At 49.9% G+C, this 18,915-nt stretch overlaps 1 protein-coding gene across 2 annotated transcripts in view; it reads left to right on the forward strand.

Annotated features, from left to right (window-relative positions):
• Positions 1 to 18,246, forward strand: part of ARL6 (ARF like GTPase 6) — a 2,156,307-nt gene extending 2,138,061 nt beyond the window's left edge. For both annotated transcript variants that reach the window (XM_069610620.1, XM_069610622.1), the window contains one exon: positions 17,689 to 18,246. In XM_069610620.1, the coding sequence (XP_069466721.1) occupies positions 17,689 to 17,714 (26 nt within the window). In that variant the 3' untranslated portion in view covers positions 17,715 to 18,246. The remainder of the gene's footprint in view (positions 1 to 17,688) is intronic.
• The last annotated feature ends 669 nt before the right edge of the window (positions 18,247 to 18,915 follow it).

Here is an 18,915-nt window from a genome sequence, read left to right on the forward strand (position 1 = left end):
TCAATCAACACGGGATCCACCAGAGTCTCTCGAGTGCGAACCCATGTGGTGCCGATCCCCTATGCAGCTGGTCTTCGCTTAACAATTTTACAGTTCTAACAATGTACAGTTCTTTGAACTTTCTTCAATATGCCACTTTCATTCAGCACAGTCCGGTTTCTTATTGGTTCTGCCTTTGAATCACCAGCTGTGATGAACCGCTTGGCTTTTCTTGTATCTGGAGTCAAGGTCGGTACCACAGTTGCAGTTGTCTCCCTCGGTCCTGCTTTTCAGGATAGGCACGCTCCGTGTACCATTGACATCTGCTGCAGCACACTCGACCTATTGTTCGCAATCTTATGATACCATCCACAGAGGTTTCACGGGCCTTGGTCGGAAAGGGCAAGGTGGCTTCTCCTTCTCAACCTCTCGGTTTGCACCATCTTTCTCCTTCTCTTGAACTGCCATGCCTGTATAGCTTTCTGTCTCGTCGTGAGGTCTGCCCTGCTCTTATTGTGCTCTCATGCTCCACCTTTTATCCCTGTGGGGAAAGGAAAGGGCCGTCAGGTGTGTGTGGTTCTGGTTAATTGCCTGACTTTGCCTGACCCTTGTGTTTGGACATGTCAGGTAAATGGCTTTTAAAAAAAAAACTTTCTTTATTGTTTTACAACAAACAGATACCCTATTGGGTAATGAACTCCCATCTCCCCTTAAATCCCAGCCAGAGCCCTGCCTCCCACTCAACCCTCCCCATGCACAAGCACAAACAGTGTGTTCAACCAAATCACATGTCCATCACTACTGCTGGCATTTATAGTGTTCGGATCCGCAATTCTGAAGTCACATTCAAGCAAATTTGAGTTCTCACACAAGTCTGCCTCCCTGAGAGGGCGCTAGACGGCCAACCAAGATAGCCGCCTTGGTCTAAGCTCCCACACAGCCCCGTATTAATCCTGCGTGATCCTGCCGTGCCCGGTGCAACAGCGTCCTATCCAGCCTTGCCTCTGGCCTCCCACCTGTCCTGCTGTTATCCTGTGAGATTTGGGGAAGAATCGGCCCCCCCACACCCTCAAACGACTCGCCTGGCCCTGAGGCCAAAAAATCCGGGAGGGTCCCATGAGCTGCCAGGCCACACAAGGCAGCTCCCACAGCGAGCGAGGCCCGGACGACCTGCGTCTCACGGCCACTCCAGATTGCGGGGGCTGCAACGTGGACAGGAGCTGAGGGAAATTAGCAGCTGCCGGTGGCAGTGGGGAGGACCCCCCCATCCCAGACGGACCCGTAACGCAGCTCTGGAGGGGGGCGTCCATACGCGCCACACCGGCAGTACACACTTCGTGCTGCGGAGGTAAGGGAGGAGCGACGTGGTGAGCGGCGAGCTGTCCTACCCCCTTGCTCCACATCGCCGGAGCCTCGGACTTCTGCTCGCCAGTGCCTGGAGCACAAGGCTTGGGCTCGCCGCGAGGTCCCAGAGCCCTGGTAATGGCAGCACCGCTCCGGGACATATTGGAGCGCGGAGACCCCGCTGGGACCTGACAGTGATGGCGTCGGAGGAGAGGTGCCCAGAAGCCAGACGCTTGATTAAGGTACAGGGGGGTAGAGGGGAGCCTGGTCCAGAACGCATATATACACGCTAGATCTCCCCCCCGGAGCATAGACCACCACAAGAGGGTCACCAGAATAAACACTGCGCAGCGTGCCCCCCCCCCCGACCACACTACCTCAAAGAAGGGTAACAAGAACCAGCACTTAAAGACTACTGCCCTTGGCGGAGGGGGCAGTGAGAGACACCCGCACCCCCCGCAGGGCCCACCCTAGCCCCATAGCCACAGAGGAGGACTCCCCCTTAAAAACAACACACAAGGCCCAAAACACCAGCACGCCTCTCGCTGCCAGGGGCTCCAGACATCCCATACTGCACAGAGAGCCTTCAGTCACTCAACACTGCTGAAGGGCAGCTAAGAAACACCCTCAAGGTGGCACCCCCCCCAGGGGAGAGAATGGTGGGAGCGCCCCTCGACTCTACCAGTATCAGCCTCACCCCCTTGCTTAGAAAGCAGAGAAAGAGACACAGCAGAGGCGTTGATAAACGTGTCCAAGTCGCACTCCGCAAAGAGGCCACTTCGATTCACGGCCCCCCCCAACCTCCACAGATTGGCACAAGTTACCCCTCCTCATCGGGAACTCGGCGAAGCGACCAAGTCACTGCGAAATATAAATTGCAACCCAGAGCCTTCACCAACTCCATAGACGCAATGGGAAAACCAGATAAATCCCAAAGAAAACTAAACTTCGAAAGTGGCCCAACTCCGAAAGCCCCCCGGCTACAAGAGTATCAAGAGCCCACATCTGGTTGTTCCCACCAAATGGAGACGGAGAACAGCCCATCCAAAATCAAACAACTCCTGCTAGAGTTGAAAGTAGGCATAGGTAGTCTGAACAACAAAATGGATGGCCTCTCTTCTAAGGTGGACCTCCTACAACACCGGATGGACACTCACAGAGAACGCTTAAACGAAGTTGATCAACGGGTGTCTAACCTAGACGATGGCGCAACAACCCTATCGAGTAAAGTGTCCCAACTAGAAGCCCAAATGAAAACGACCATTGCCAAGTGCGAGGATTTGGAGGGCCGCTCAAGAAGAAACAATATCCGAATCATTGGAGTGAGAGAACACCAGTCACAGATGAAAATGGAAGACTACGTAGAGTCGCTCTGCATATCCCTCTTCAGCCGGGAAGCTCTATCTCATTTGTTCACCGTAGAGAGGGTACACAGAATCCCATCCTCCAGACCTGCCCCTGGCACACCGCCCAGACCAATTATCGCGAAACTACTTAACTATAGAGACCGCGACACCATCCTCCGACTGGCCAGAGAGAAAGGAGATCTCCTCAACTAAGGGGACAAAATCCACTTCTACCCTGACTTCTCCCCCGCGGTCCAAACGTAGAGAAGATCCTTCACCAATATCAGACAAAGACTCAGAGATAACCAAATGGCCTATTCAATGTTCTTCCCGGCACGGCTTAGAGTGCAACATGGTGGGAGGGTCAATTTTTTCCAGTCACCAGAGGAAACAAACGCTTTCCTAGACCAGATAGGCTGTCCAGATCGGAATCCCAATCAAGCTCGACCACAGAGGGAGAGAAACCACAGGAATTCACCATAAGTGGAGGAGGTCAGAGATGGGTAGCAAATCAACTAACCACATAGAATTCACCGGAACAAACACGAAATGTAATACCACGGGGCTGGGATACTTGAGAAGCACCGAGTGCCCCTAGCACAGCATTTCTTCGTTCAACAGTTTTTTGTTAAGGGGTGGGCCATCAGACGACGGCCTGGCTATGTCAGGAACCGCCACCTGTTCTAGCTCACAAACAGGCGAGTTGGGGGTTGCCCGTGAAAGGAAGGAATCAGGAATAAAGGAAGGGAAATGCGCCACGTGTTCAATACCCCCCATCAACCCTCCAATCCACCAGCCACCAATACTTCTACTGCATCGACCATCAGAGAACCCTCCAGACGTCTGCCAAAGTTCTGGGTCAAGATATGCTACAACACCTCCAAACAATGTAAGCAAAATCAAAGTAAACATACAAATTACACCACTCAATTCAAAGTCGCAACATGGAACATAAGGGGAGGCAACCTACCTTCTAAAACCAGGAAGATCCTATAATACTTGAAAAGGCATGAGATCGACGTGGCCATGATCCAAGAAACGCATCTGCTCCCTGGAAAAGATCACCTCTGGGCTAGAAGCTGGGGCTGCCACAGGTATTTCTCCTCATACTCGTCTTATTCCAGAGGGGTCGCAATCCTAATTAACAGGAAAATCAATTTTCGACTAGTTCACACAGAGAAAGACTCCAAGGGCAGATCACTTTTAGTGTGCAGTATCGTGGTGGGCCAAAAAATGGTCTTTGTCAACTCCTATGGGCCCAACGTGGATGGAGCTAATAACTTTGACTGGGTACTGACCCACCTCTCCGCCCAAGACCCAACAACCATTGTCTGGGGAGGCGACATGAACACATCACTAGACCCAGTGAGAGACAGATTGCGGACAACGCCACAACCCAACTCCAAAGCCAGCCTCCAAATAGGAGAAATCTGTAGAGCCTTCAACCTCATAGATGCATAGAGAGCAAAAAATGGAGATCAACGAGGATATACGTTCCACTCGGCAGTGCACAACACGAGCTCCAGGATCGATTTCCTATTTATCTCAGCAAATGGCCTGATGATATGTGGTCCCTGCCAAATCGTACCGAAAACTCTCTCCAACCACTCCCCAGTAACCCTTACCTACAGCCCATCCAGCTGCAAACCCCATCTACAGCGCTGGCGCTTTAAAGCATGCTCCATGCAGGAAAAAAGTATTTGCATCCGAAATAAGAGAGGAGAACTCTGCATTCGTAGACTCGAACATAGGGTCTGTCTCCACAATGAGCACGATTTGGGAAACATTAAAGTGCTTCACCAGAGGAGTCTGCCTTGCAAAAGAAAACGGCATCCTCATCAGGCGGGAACTAACCGCCAGCGAAGAGCAACTTAAACACCTTGAGTTCAGATGCATAAACACGAATGACCCAGGTTCACAGGCCACCCTAAAAGAGGAACTACAAAAGTTCAGCGCTTCAGCAGACCGCGAAATAAAGTTCCTGAACCGCTGCGGACAAGTCCGCCAATACGGCCAAGGGCCAGAGCCCTCCTAGCAAATTTGATAAAAGCTGACAGGAAACCAACACCAATAGAAGGAATACGTTCCAAACAAGGCGTGTTGATACACACCGATGAGGGTATTGCAGAAGAATTCCGGATCTTTTACCAGGAACTATATAGCTCAAGACACAACGCAAACTCAGACGTTCTGCGAGAGTACCTAGAGAACAAGGAACTATACTGGGTAGAAGGGCAACTACGAGAACCCTTCAATTAACATATCACGCCAGAGATCATCATTGAGGCCATCAAAACCCTTCCAAACTCCAAAGCTTCCGGCCCAGACGGCCTGGCGGGAGAATTCTACAAGGCATTTGCAAATACCCTGGCCCCCCTCCTCGCTGAAGTTTACAAAGAGGCATTGGAAAAAGGATCCCTCCCTCAGTCCACCTGCGAGGGCAACATAGTCCTCCTACATAAACCCGGCAAACCACCGGAGGAATGTGCATCATACCACCCCATCTCCCTGCTCAACCATGACAACAAAATCCTAGCAAAGTTGCTCACAAACAGGCTGATGCCACTGATGCCTGCTCTGGTGCTCGCAGACCAAGCTGGATTCATACCCGGACGTAACACGACCTTTGGAATCAGAAGGCTATTTGGCATCATCGAAGCCCTAGACCCCTCCCAACAGGCAATCGCTGTCTTGCTTGACTCTGAGAAGGCATTCGATTCGGTGGAATGGCCGTTTCTTTTTGCAGTACTCGTCAGGATGGGACTAGGAGCCCGCTTCATCAAGCTAATATCTCAATGATATACTAAACCCCAAGCCAGCATCATTGCAGGTGCAGCAAAATCGGCCCCCATACAGCTGCAACGTGGCACCAGACAGGGATGCCCACTCTCTGCCCTAATTTTTGCATTGATAATGGAGCCAATGGCCTCCAATCTGCGAGAGCAACAAAACCTCAGGGGGCTCCACATAGACCCACACAAGTTAATCATATCCCTGTACGCGGACGACGTTGCCTTGTTCATACGCGACCCCACAGAAAACTTGAACCCAGTCATGAGGGAAGTACGTAAATTCGGAGCAGTATCTGGGTTAAAAATTAACCAGACAAAATCCATCATATTCCCGCTAACTCCGGCTACCAAATCATGTGTCGACGACTTCCAGTTCACAAGGGAAACATCCCGAGTTCGCTACCTGGGGATACAGATGTCGTTAAGCCATCAAGACATATTTCGAGACAACTATGAAGAAGTGGCGAAAACCTTGCAGGAAAAAGTTACGCAATGGAAGACACTGCCACTAACCCTGTGGGGTAGAGCCTCTCTAGTTAAGATGGTGATCCTGCCGAAGCTTTTGTACTTATTCACCAACATGCCTATTTTGCTACCACAATGCTTTTTAAATAGACTGAAAAGCATGGTCCTCGAGCTGCTATGGGCGGGCAAACCAGCCAGAGTTGCACACTCAACATTGACCCTCCCGGTATCAAGCGGAAGATTGGCCCTCCAAGACCTAGAGAAATAATTTTGGGCGGCACAGGCACAATTCCTCAGCTTCTGGTACTCCTCGCAAATAATTAGACCTCACGTATGAATAGAGCGAGCCCTAGCGACACCCAATCTGCTAAGAGCAGTCATCAGCCAGATCCCAGTCCTCAATAATACCATGAACATAGTGCTTTCAACGTACAAGATATGGAAGAGAATCGCCCAAAAGTACAAAGTACAAACACGATACTCACCACTCCTTCCCGTCAAATTTATAAAAGAAATCCCGTTGACGTCAGAGAAGGTCTTTCACCAATGGGTTCAGAAGCTGCGCATAAACACTCTGGGCGAGCTTTTCACCGAGGGCAGTTTCATGACCCCCTAGCAAGCAAAACTGCGAGGCGGCGATACCGCCCTCAACACATTCATCTATTTCAGAACTTAGATATACCATACAAACACTTTTGCCTGCCTTTCCACGACAACCTCCGACCTGGCAACTTCACCATAACATAATCCAGGCGCAAGGAGAAGGCAGACTAGTATCGCAAATTTACAGATCCATCATCACTGACGCAACCCCTACCAACACCTGTGTAAAAGCAAGATGGGAAAAGTCCCTGCAAATCACCATCCCAGAGGAAGACTGGACATTCATCCTGAGACAAACACAAAAAATAGCTCTCAACTCGCGCCTTAAACTGATTCACTTTAATTACCTGCATCAAACCTACTTCACACCGGCGAAGGTGAACACAAATCATCCCGAGTCTTCTTCAAAGTGTGAAAGATGTGGGACCCCCATGGCCGATTTCGTCCACCTCACATGGGACTGCCCCAAGCTGGCCCCATTCTGGAACCAAGTCCTGGAGACGACAGCTGCCATCGTGGGAGAGGAGATACAACCCATCTCGACAGTGGTTTTGCTGAGGATGACGAGACTGCTCTCGCAGCCAATAAGAAAACGTGCAGGTTTGTTACTAAAACTCGCCCGCAGGAGAGTCGCCATTTCTTGGGGTCGTGGACCCCCCCCACAGTCTCCAACTGGCGCAAAGACATCCTCTACTGCCTGGACGTGGAGACGGACTTTGTTAAATTGCTGCCCTTACACGCACGCCCACCAGACATTTGGGGCCCAGTGGTGGTATTCCTGATTAACGAAGCTGGGGAAACCTCTCTTTCTCCATCAAGTACCCAATGAAAGCAGGGCACGAACTTGTAACCAGCCTAATCTATCGACTTAACTCCTCGAAAGAGTGACACGGAGAGGTGAAGAACAAACCCATGGAGGCATAAAAACGTGAGGCGAAGTGGAGGGGAGAGGGGAGGTGGGGGGCTGGGAGTGGGGACGGTGCACAGTTAAATCCACCCTAATGTGGGTGAGAATGTTTGTATTAAGTTGAAAAACCCCAAAATAAAGGTTTTAAAAAACAAGTCCGCCTCGCCCATCTGTGCGAACTGGGGTGGTGACCGAGGACTGCGCATCTTGTGCCGCTTCCAGCTGATACTGTCTGAACAGGGCCCAGTACTCAATTGGGCGACTGGTGCTCGGCAGCGACAAGGCAAACATAGTTTCTCTCCTTTCACAAATGTCCATTCATTCCAGCCATCTGGCAAAAGTGGGGGGTTGGCCTTCCCCCAAAACCTGGCCACTAGGTATCTAGCTACTACTGAGGCCATACCCAGAAGTCTTCTCTCCGCGCGGGCACCACCTTCAATCGAGGCCAAGAGCCATAGTTCTAGTGTATATACCCGCTTTGAGATAAACATTTTAGATAGGGCTTCCTCTACGCTGCACCAAAAAGACCTAATGTTAGGGCAGCTCAAACTCGCATGATAGAAATCTGCTCGCTCGGCATTGCAACGTTTACAGGAGGGTGAGGTAAATGACTTTAATGTTACTCCGTTGTCTTTCATGTCAGGAGAAAGTTTTTGTGTCGGAAAAGGGGAGAGGTAGAGTTTCTTAGTACTCTGCATAGTAGGATGGGGAAGAGGTGTTATATGGAATTATAGCCTTCGTCCTAGGGGTTTTGGTAAACTCAGAAGGGTGAGATTGGTAGTGTTTGTGACGAAAACGAGAATGATTGTGATTATTATCATAAAATGACCAAGGGGGATTGTGGGAATGGTAGTGTTTTGTCTGAGCAGATTGGGAGTGCGGGAAATAATAATCAGAGGGACGTGAAAGAGAAAAACTGGGAGTATTCGGGTAGGACATAGGAAAGCAGGGATTCTGGGAGAGGTGGTTTCTGAATGTAACTGGGTTTGGGATCCTAGGGGATTTGTTATATTTGGGCAAGAGAGATTCAATGGGAGGAAGGTAGGCAGATGTATCACAGCCTACAAAGGCCTCATGGATCTCGTCCTCTCCTCCTTCCCCGGTATAATACCGCGTCTCACCATCTAGGTGATCCTCTCTCGCTCGTCCGCTCCCAGGGTTTAGGTCTGAGAGTGTTAGCCCTTCCCAGGCCACCTGAATAAAGGGCTTCTTGAGGTCTGCTTGGGAGAATACCCTAAGGTTTCTCACAGGTGCTGCACGTCACCAGTCCTTCCTGGGATGGGGTTTGTTGTCGGCGGCTTCCGCTGCTCTTCTCGTCTGCTTAGTCGGTCCCGGTGCACCTTTGGGGTCCTTCGTCCCTTATTGTCTTGGCTTCCCTCTGGACTCGACAGTCCATGTTTTTGCGCTCAGGCCACCACTATTTCCCTTCCACCTCGCAGTTCGGTGTGCTTCTCTGAGACCCAAAATGGACTTTTGCAGCCTGCTGCCTGCGTCCTCAGCACAGCCTTTCTTCCAGCCCTCACTCGGAGTTGGAAACTCCCGGGCTCCAGAGGGCTCCCGGCTTCTGTGCGATCAGACTCCCTTTAGTTCCTCTTCTCTTTCTTTTTTTGTGTGAAAAATAAACTTTATTGGCATGTCATAGATCACAAAGACAATACGAGCTTTCCAACTGGGCCCTTTTCCCTTACACCCCCCCAAACCCCTTTGACTCCAGGCTCAGAAACTCAAACAGACTAAGGACCAACTATTACATGAACAACCAGCAACATTGGAATACCCATTCACTACCCCCAAATCTTCCCACCCCTCACTCCTTACCCCCCTCCTTTCATACTCGCTACCAAAAACACTATGAGCTTTCCAACTGGACACTTTTCCCTTCTACCCTCCAGTCCCCCATGACTCCAGGCTCACAAACTCAAACTAATGACATGATCATCAAGGGCAAATCAGTAACTGCGCAAAAAGTAAAATTGAAATACCAATTTGTTACCCCCACCCTTTCACCCCCCCATAACACCCCTTTAACCTCTGTCCATGTGGTCCATACCGCTTGGTCACTTCCGGCTCCCGAATCCTCATAGACTCTCCCCATACCAACAATCCCGGGGCCTCTAGGCTAGTCACTCCCCAATCCTTCGGTCGGGTGAAGCTCCACCCAAAGTCATCACTGGCTAGCCTAACTCAGAGACCTTACCACCCCGGACTCGAGGGCCGCCGACCATGAAGCCCCAAGGCCTCACTCTCCCCTCCCTACTTCCCCTCCCCATTTTTCAATGTCCATACTTCTCAAACAAATAAACCCATAGGCCCTCAATATTGGATCTAGACTCGTCGAGCAGGTGCGTTAGGAATTCCATATCATATATAGCTTGCACCTTTGCCACACAATCCCGCTCGACTGGCATCCTCAGACTTTTCCAGAGCTGGGCAAGGCAGCACCTAGCTGCTACCAACATCACTCTTACTATATGCCCCTTCCTCCCTTCTTCTGACCCCTGCAACACCCCAAACAGCAGCAGCCAGGGAGAGAGCTCCCTATGGATCCCGTCCACTCCTTTAATCCATAACAAGACTTCCCGACTGTACATTTGTACCTTTCCACAGCCCCACCACATGTGACCATAGTCCCGCTTCGCCCCCCACATTTCCAGCAGCCCAGGTCATAACCCTTGCACGTTTTAGCAAACACCGCCGGTGGGTAGTGCCACCTATGCGGGACCTTTAGGGCCTGATGCTGGTACTGCAGGGATGCCATCAAACTGTTGACCTTTCTGCACATCAGTGCCCAAAGGGCATTGTCAATCTCTTTACCTAAGTCTCATACCCATCTAATACTGGCTGAAGATGGGTCCCTGGGTTCTGCCATTAGTATACCTTTGTAGAGTCAGGTAATTATGCCCCTAGAGTCCCCCTTCGTGAGGAGAAGCTTCTCAAAGTCTGTCGGCTCCCTTTGCAAGTTCTCCCCTACCAACCTTCCTGTAAGACTCCCTTTAGCTGCAGGTAGCAAAATATAGACCTTGTGCCAGTGTGCAGGTATTCAACTAGCCTCTCTAACTTGATGTAGGTGCCCCCCTCCCACATTTGGCCTGCTCTGGAAAGCCCCACCTCATGCCATAGCTGGAGAGCTAATGGCTCTTGAATCCCGTCCCGCAGTGTATGTGCCCAAATGCAACTCAATGGGGATGGCCACTTAGACAGCCACCTGTTATCCCCCCTCCCGCCACAGAGTCCACAGAACTTCCAGTATTGGGTGATACAGCACCCTCCTTGGGATGCAGGCATTGGGAACCCACAGCCATTCCCCCAGGGAGACCGATGACAGAACCTCATTGTCCCGCAGTGCCCATTGCTTCTCTGACGCCAGATCTTAGTGGTCCACCAAGACCCGAAGCTGGGCCGCTTTATAGTAGGGCATAGGAAGTCTGGGAAACCCACTCTGCCCCTTCTTTTGGCAAGACCAATGTCTTGTATGCGACCCTATGTTTGGCTTCCGACCATAGAAATGTCAGCCGGGCCCCCTTAACTTCCTTGAAAGAGGACTTTGGGACCACCACTGAGAGCATCATGAACAGAAACAGGAACATGGGTAATATCACCACTTTTATACAGTTCAACTGCGCCATCCAGGTAAGCCCCAGAATGCCACAGCACTCCACGTCCTTCCGTACCGCTTCTCATAGGGGTGGGTATTTCCCTGAAACAGATCCCCTGCTTGTTTATAAACCTGTATCCCCAGATATTGGAAGTGGTCTTCCTGCACCTGGAACGGAAGCCTGCCAACGTACTCCTGTTCTGTTTTCGACAACCCACCCACCACGAGGGCTACAGACTTGTCTAAATTGACTTTGAATCCAGATAATATCCCATATTGGTCCAGGCTGGCCAACAGACGCGGCACTGAAGGGGTGGGGTCCGTGATGTAGGGCAAGGCGTCCGTCGTCAGCGAAGAGGCTGATTTTATACATATGTCCTCCAATCGTAACCCCTTTGATCCCCTCCTCTTTCTGCACGACCGTAGCCCATGGTTCCATCGCCAATGGATAGAGCAACAGTGAGAGTGGGCATCCCTGTATTGTGCCCTGCTGTAACTGAAACGACTGTAACACCCTTCCGTTCACCACCACCCTTGCTGTGGGTTTCGAATACAGGGCAGCAATCCATTGCCTCCATCTCAGCCATAGACCTATTGCGGAAAGAACCTCTCCCAGGAAGGCCAAACTTACCATATCAAATCTCTGAGTCTAAAGCCAGTTGAAGGGCACCCTCCCTCTTGACCCCCGGTGTGTGGAGAATGTGAAGCGCTTCCCGCATATTGTATGCACCCATGAACCCTGCCTGGTCTGCGTGCACCAACCCTGGGAGGTAGGATTCCAACCGAGATGCCAGTACCCTGGTAAAGATCTGTGCATGTATGTTTAACAGCAAAAACGGCCGGTATGAAGCGCAGCTGGTTGGGTCTTTGCCCAACTTTAGGTTTACCATGATCAGAGCGTGCAGGAACATTGGCGGGATGCACCGCCAACCCCCGTGATAGATTTAAACAATTTGGCCAGGGGCCTAGCCAGACATTTCTGATACTGCTTATAAAAGTTGGCAGTAAACCCATCCTCCCCTGGGGCCTTGCCCGATTTTAGTTTACAAATCGCCGTCAAACACCCTTCCCTCGTCACCTCCCTATCCAATATGCCCCTCTCCTCGGGCCTCAAGCAGGGTAGCTGCGTACCTTCCAGGTAGCCGCAAATCACCGCCCGTCAACTGCCTCAGCGGCGATTATAGTCTCTGGTAGAACTCTGCAAACTGGGTCTGAATCCCCTCCCCCACCATGTCCCGTTTGCATCTCCTACCCTATTGACCCTTCTTGCCACCCTCTCTCCCCTCACCCTGTCCGCCAAGCAGGCCCCAGCCCTGTCACCATGCTCGTAGTATCTCTGCCGAGTATACCTCATCCGCTTGACTACCTCTCTGATGGAAATCGAGTGTAATTCCTGCTGCTTATCTCTCATTTCTGCCAAGATTTCCCCTAACAGCATCCTTCTGCGCCATCTCGGCCCTTAGCATTTTTATTTCCACCCGAAGTTTGGATTCGATTAGCCCCCTCTCTCTTTTCTTCTGTGCCCCCTCCACGATAAGCAATCCCCTAAATTCTGCCTTGGCAGCCTCCCACACCGTGGCCATGTCTACCTCCCCTGTGTCATTGGCCTCGAAATACTCCTCTGTCTCATTACCTAGAAAATCACGGAACACCTAATCCCTTACCAAAGTATCTTTGTACCTCAAGCATACCTGCCATTTCCCCACCAGCAATTCGTGGTCCGACCACGTTATCACCTCTATTCTGGGACCTTGTACTACTTCTCTCTGTTCCCATGGCATCAATAACTTGTCTATCCTGGTGTAGGCTTGGTGTGGGGGGGGCGAGAAATGTGTACCCTCCCGGTCCTGCAGGGTGCTCCCACCAAACAATCACCCAGTGATAGTCCCGCAGCAGGTTCCTAAAGCCGAGATTTTCCTTAGTTTCAACCCTCTGGCTGTCACACAGCAGTCCACAGCTGGATCACCCACTATATTCAAGTTGCCCCTGTGAGAAACCTGAGGGCTTTCTCACTTATGGACCCCAGGGATTCTTTGTTCAGGTGGCCAGGGCACGGCCATTGACTTTGGTACCAGACCCTGGAGTTGGACCAGTGCGGGAGGATCACCTGAGCATGGGGTCCTTGGGGACAGTTGAAGGAATGCCCTCGGGAGGGATGCAGTACTCCCCTCTTTCTGACAAACCCCTACCCGACACTTCCTCCACTTTTATAGGTTGTTATGAATCCTGTCCCGTTGCCCCCTCCGAAATTCCAACAGGTACTAAGATTAAAGGGAGGCGTAGGAGAAGAAATATATCCCTATGCGATATCCCCACAGTCACTATGGGACATTATCTAAAACCCATTGACCTACAACCACACATCTGCCCCCTTGACCCTAACAAACACAGAAGTTTCCCTCCAGCATTAGGGAAAACTACAACATCCATACTTATACTTCTTCCCCATTGCCTCTTTCACATCCACTGGGACGAAGAAGAAGAGAAACACATTTATGAAGATTACCCATAGGAACCAATGTACCATGTATTCCTATGGGCAGTCTCCATCTTGTCCCATTAACGAGGACAGGCAGAGTTAGGCTTCCGTTTTCAACACTGACTCCAATGAACACTCCCTGTTAGTATAAAAGGTGGAGCACTGAGACACACTTTGAGCGAGCTGGGGATGCAGTTTGGACCAGAGGAGCTGAAGAGCAGAGGAGAGTGCTTAAAGAACCCTGGAGAGTCTGGAAGGGAGCTGAGCCCTGTGACCCCACCCACCTCCGGCACTCTGCGGGGTCTAGATCCCCGTATTACCCTAGGATGAGTCCTCTGCGTCTGTCTCGCCACACTATTCTCTACCCATGAGGTGTCTCACCGACCACTGGTTCTTATGCTTGTTGGCCACCACAACTCCACTGTAGTCTGCCTCTCCACAATCCTTCGTCCGCACCTCTTGACTGCGGATGGTGGGGGCACTCTAGATGTCACGAGCCACCACTCACCCCCTAGTCGCAGTCATGACCGTATTCCCCACTAGGCCACTGGAGATCAGTTTGCGCCTCACCCACCCCTGAGCCCTGCGTGCACAAGTGCTTGGGCTGTCCTTCGGGGGCCTCTCTGTGTCAAACGCTGGTTCCAGGGGGATCCTCTACATCTCTGGGTAGGGGAAAAGACACCGGGCCCCACTCCCTGAGGGCACTCCAATGCCCGTTGCTTGTCCTCGCAGGCACAACCATAGGAACTGTATGGGGCGGGAGAGAGGCCGCCCAGCCCGACAACACTCTGCTGACACTAGGGGGCCCGAGCCCCTACTGTAATGGGCCGCTGGCCCAGCCCTTCACCAGACTGCCACCATCCTTCACCGGCCCAAGGAATCACCTGTCTCCAAGCCGCTATGCTCACCACCAAAGAGTCGGGCACCACCCGCGCAGGGCCCTCCGCCATCCACTCCAGCTCTGAAAGCCGCCACAGCCTCACAATGACAGGGGGGAGGGGTACCCCGCGATCCCCGCTCCTCCTCTACTCCCCACTCCTCCTCTTCAGTCCCACAGCGCAAGGGAAACTACACCCACACTTAGACTCCAATGCAGGCGGCGGGGGGATGTAGCACCGAGCCCACACCAGCCTGTGCTTGACTTTGTTGAGGAGAGGTCCGCCCACCCCTCCCCCTGGAATGTCCACGGGGCCCTCACCTTCCCATGTGCACTGCAGTCCAGAGCCGCCCCACACCACATGGGCTTCTTGAGTCCCTGTGCTGGTGGCTCCCCATCTGTCTCAGCCTCCTGGCTCAGGGCTGTTTACTCAGTCCCACAGGCACTGAGCCTGCCCATATTAGCTCCTCAGATGCAGCATGTGGGGCGCTGTCCCGGGGGCCGTTGTGGCGGTCCCTCGGGCAACCTCACGGTGACAGGGGCGGACCCTACCCCCTTCCTCCTCTTCGTTCCCCCACCACTGGGGGGCCGGTGCAAACACTTAAACACCTATGCAGGTGGCAGGGGCACCGAGCCCATGCCAGTCCATCTCTGACTTGGTTGAGGAGAGAGCCGCCCCCACTATCCCTCGGAATGTCTCACAGGGCCCTCTGCTTCATCACTGCACCACCGTCCAGAGCTGCCTCTCGCCACACGGCATCCCGGGTCCCTCTGCTGGTGGCTCACCACGTGTCGCTCAGCCTCCCGACCCAGGGCTAATTACTCGGTTACATAGGTGTGTGGTTTGCTCATATTAGCACACTAACTGGGGTACACAGCGTTGCCCGGGTCCTGATCAAGTGGTGCCTCATGTGCCCTTTTGGATGTTGCTCTTGTCTGCAATAATTTGCTCTGGTGTCTCATGTGCCCGAGAGGATGTTGCTATTGTCCTCATGTCGACAAGTCTTGCTTCAGTTTGCTCTGGCATCTCATGTGCTCTAGAGAAAGTTGCTCTTGTCCTCTGGTCGGCAAGTCGTGCTGCTGTTTGTTGTGTTTCAGAAGCTCTTGATATTGATTTTCGCTTTGCATCAGATGGAGCTTTTCCAGGTGATGTTTTTTGTGCGGCATGTTTCAGTCACTCAATGGCTTCAGCACATTTGAGAAAATGTCCAAGAAAGAATGATTGATTGTGCACTCTTCTCGTGAATGAACTTAAGTAAACTGTAAGCTTGCCATTTCCAATATTTGGAGTGGCGTGATAAAAGAATAATTGTATTACCTTTTAAAAATGCTTTAGTAAACACTTTCGAGCTGTACATATACAGTAGTAATACATTTCAAAGGAATAACCAACACATGAGGGTGTCTGCAGAGTACATTTTAGACTACAGTCTTGCCCCAGACAAATGAGGAATCCATGCAAACTTTGGTAGCAGTGGGTTCAGCTGTTTGGATTTGTATAGCCAGACTAACATACAGACACACATCCCCAAATGTTTTGCATACAAGAAAATTGCATCCAGACATAAACTACGACCTTGCCCCGGACAAAAGAGGAATATCCATGCAAAATTAGGTAGATGTGGATTTGTATAGCCGGACTAACATACACATATACATACATTCCGCTTTATATACAAAGATTGAATGCAGAATGTTGTCCGCTGTACTGGGGGCTGTTGTAGCGGCCCACCCACGCACTTAACTCTGCTATGTCTCCGCAGTTTACCAGGACAGGGACTGGAGCTTGCCGATCAGTCAGCCATCTTGCCTGCGCCCCCTGGTGGTCCCTCCCTCTTTCCTTTTTATCTCCGGGACTTCACCACAGTACAGCGCCAGCACTTGTAGATAATGTCTCTTTGGCATTCCTCATGCCTCCGGTGAGCCTCCTCATGGCTGTAGTCTTCCTCATCTCGGTATAATCTGTTCTGACAATATCACATGTGCTACAAAAATACAGTCTAGGGAATGTTGGGGACTGATTTGGCTCAATGGGCTGTACCCTAGGTGATCGTCCTTGTCCCCAGAGTGAGAGGCCCACCCCCATGAGGTCCTCCCACATTAAACCACCCCTAGGGGGATTATTGGGTAGCAGCCGCAGCTCCCTAGCTTCATGGAAAAAGGGCTTCTTCTTAGGGAGAGTGACAAAACCTTGCAAATCGTTACACTTAGACTATGAACGATGAGGTTTTGTTTTTTTGTTAGTTTATGTAGATTCAAATGCGTATAGTAGCTGAAAGCATCAGTCTTTGTAACCCCACCTTTGTACAGTAAAGCAGAATAATAGAATCTGCATAAACAATACATGGGATATTAAGATTGAATATTTGAGGGGAAATAAAGGAAGCCTTCTTCAGATAATCTTCCAAATCAGCTATATATAAATTAAACAGCGGACAGGCAGTGATGCACCCTTGCCCCAACACTTTCTCTGTTTTAATTGGCACAGAGAATGCTCTCTGCCTGTTTAGTCTGACCCTCATTGAATAATGTGTATGTAAACTAATTAAAATACTTAAAACACAAGGGGGGGATGTTCCATCTTCCACAGCAGTTGTGGTTTAAATCCAACCTCAAAGCTCTCCTTCTTTCTGAAGAACCTGTTCCCTAGCACTCTACGCTACTGCATCACCCAATTTTCCACTCTCCCTGCCCTTCATGGACAACCCTAAAGCTCTTTTCCATCACCGCAGCATCCTTAATTCAACATTTTCTCCACAATCCCTTTCCTATGTCATTCTGTCCTTTCCTCGTCCCTGGTTTGTTTCCACCTTCCCCTACACAGCTAATCTTTAGGTCAGATTCTCTCACCCCATTGTAAAGGACCCATGTACCCCGCTCTGTTTTTAATGGTAAATTCTGCAAGCGTATTTGTGCCACAAATGCATCGCTTTCCCTGTGAATTGTTTAATTAATAAACAAACAAACTTGTCGAGACTGAACATTTCCCTGACCGGACCACCTGTGAAAGAAGGTCGAAGAAATCCTGTTCTGTTGAGAGAGTCGCCCTTCCTTCACATTGAGCCCTGACACTTTAGAAAGCACTATTCTGAGACCATGTTTATTGAGGTTTGCATCATCCTGCCATATTCTATTTAGGTTCTATAAAAAGGTTGATAAAAATCCTTGAAACATACTTTATGCCTGAGTCTCCGTTCTGGGAAAACTTTGCCAGGCTGTCATTCTACCGGCCTATCACACGGCATAATGCTTAGCCTATTTAATATGTGTTGCTAAATATATTATTTCTTTTTACCATCAGACCAGATCCAAGCTGTGAAGACTTGAAAGAAGATTGCATCTTCAAAGAACGCTAAACATCCCCATCTGTTAACATAAAAGAGAAAAGCTGTCCACCGTTTAGTACCAAATATTCTGCTAAATATCTGTAGGTCAAGTCCTTTGTCTTGCATTTTGGCTCATTGAATTTGCAATGAAAGGAAACTGTTCTTTTCAGAAATTGTAGCACTTGAAGCAACAACTTCTATAAATTAAAGCAAGCCCTACCGCCTTAGTGGATTAACCTTATTTTTTACAAGATGAATCAACTGCATTGATGTCCTGTCTGTATTTTGTTAATCAGTGAATTTAAATAATTACAGTGCATGCTTTTGTAGTTGTTGCTGAATCTTGTGACATAGTTGTATTCAAATGTAACATTGACAACACATTTTTTGATTTAGCATGTAATAAAAACTCAAATATGGACAATGTTTTTGAGGTGAATTTTTAAAAGGAAATTGTGTTCATACTGAGATTCTGTTTTTCTCGTATTCGGACTGTATAATCTATTAAGGCGGTTAATAAAACATAAACTATACACTGTCTGCGCATAGTTTCGACGTTAAAATGCCTTCCAAATTGTTGTTGTATTTTTGCTTGAGAGGGGTGATGGGACAGTTTAAATTGGTTGGTAAGACCTATATTCATTTTAGCATTGGCATTCAAAACTGGGCAAGTGAAAAGAAGCACCGGATCTGGCAAGGTAAGTATAGATCTTTATTACAGCCGGCCTACCTCTTCACGGCTCCGCTAACCGTGTACTTTCAAACCCGTATTCCAGCTTCACAAGCCCGGCAGAACGGGTTGCGTAGCTCGTGAAGCTGGAACGCGGCCATCACGAGAATAACAAATCATTACATATCTTCCTCCTTAAAACATAAAGTATAACACACGATGTAAAACACAACAATGCAAAATGAACCTAATAACTCTAAGTAGTAAAAGAGAGAAAAAAAAGAACTGAACACTTATACTTTGGTAGGCTTAACCTAGGTTAAGATAAAATCATTAAAACTGTAGTGTACAAAAGCAAAATTATTCTCTGAACAAAGTCTTTCATCCAACTGGGTTTGTGTGAAAATCTCTTATCATCACCCTTGTTGCTTACTTTGACACACCTACTTTCAGAATCATCACTCTCCCTTTGCTCTCTTGTTAATTGTTCTTCACTCTCACCCAACATTTTCTCCAGCTCTCCACCAGCATT

This window comes from Ambystoma mexicanum, chromosome 8, assembly GCF_040938575.1.
Source record: "Ambystoma mexicanum isolate Mex_15411 chromosome 8, UKY_AmexF1_1, whole genome shotgun sequence".
In the NCBI taxonomy this organism is placed as follows: Eukaryota; Metazoa; Chordata; class Amphibia; order Caudata; family Ambystomatidae; genus Ambystoma; species Ambystoma mexicanum.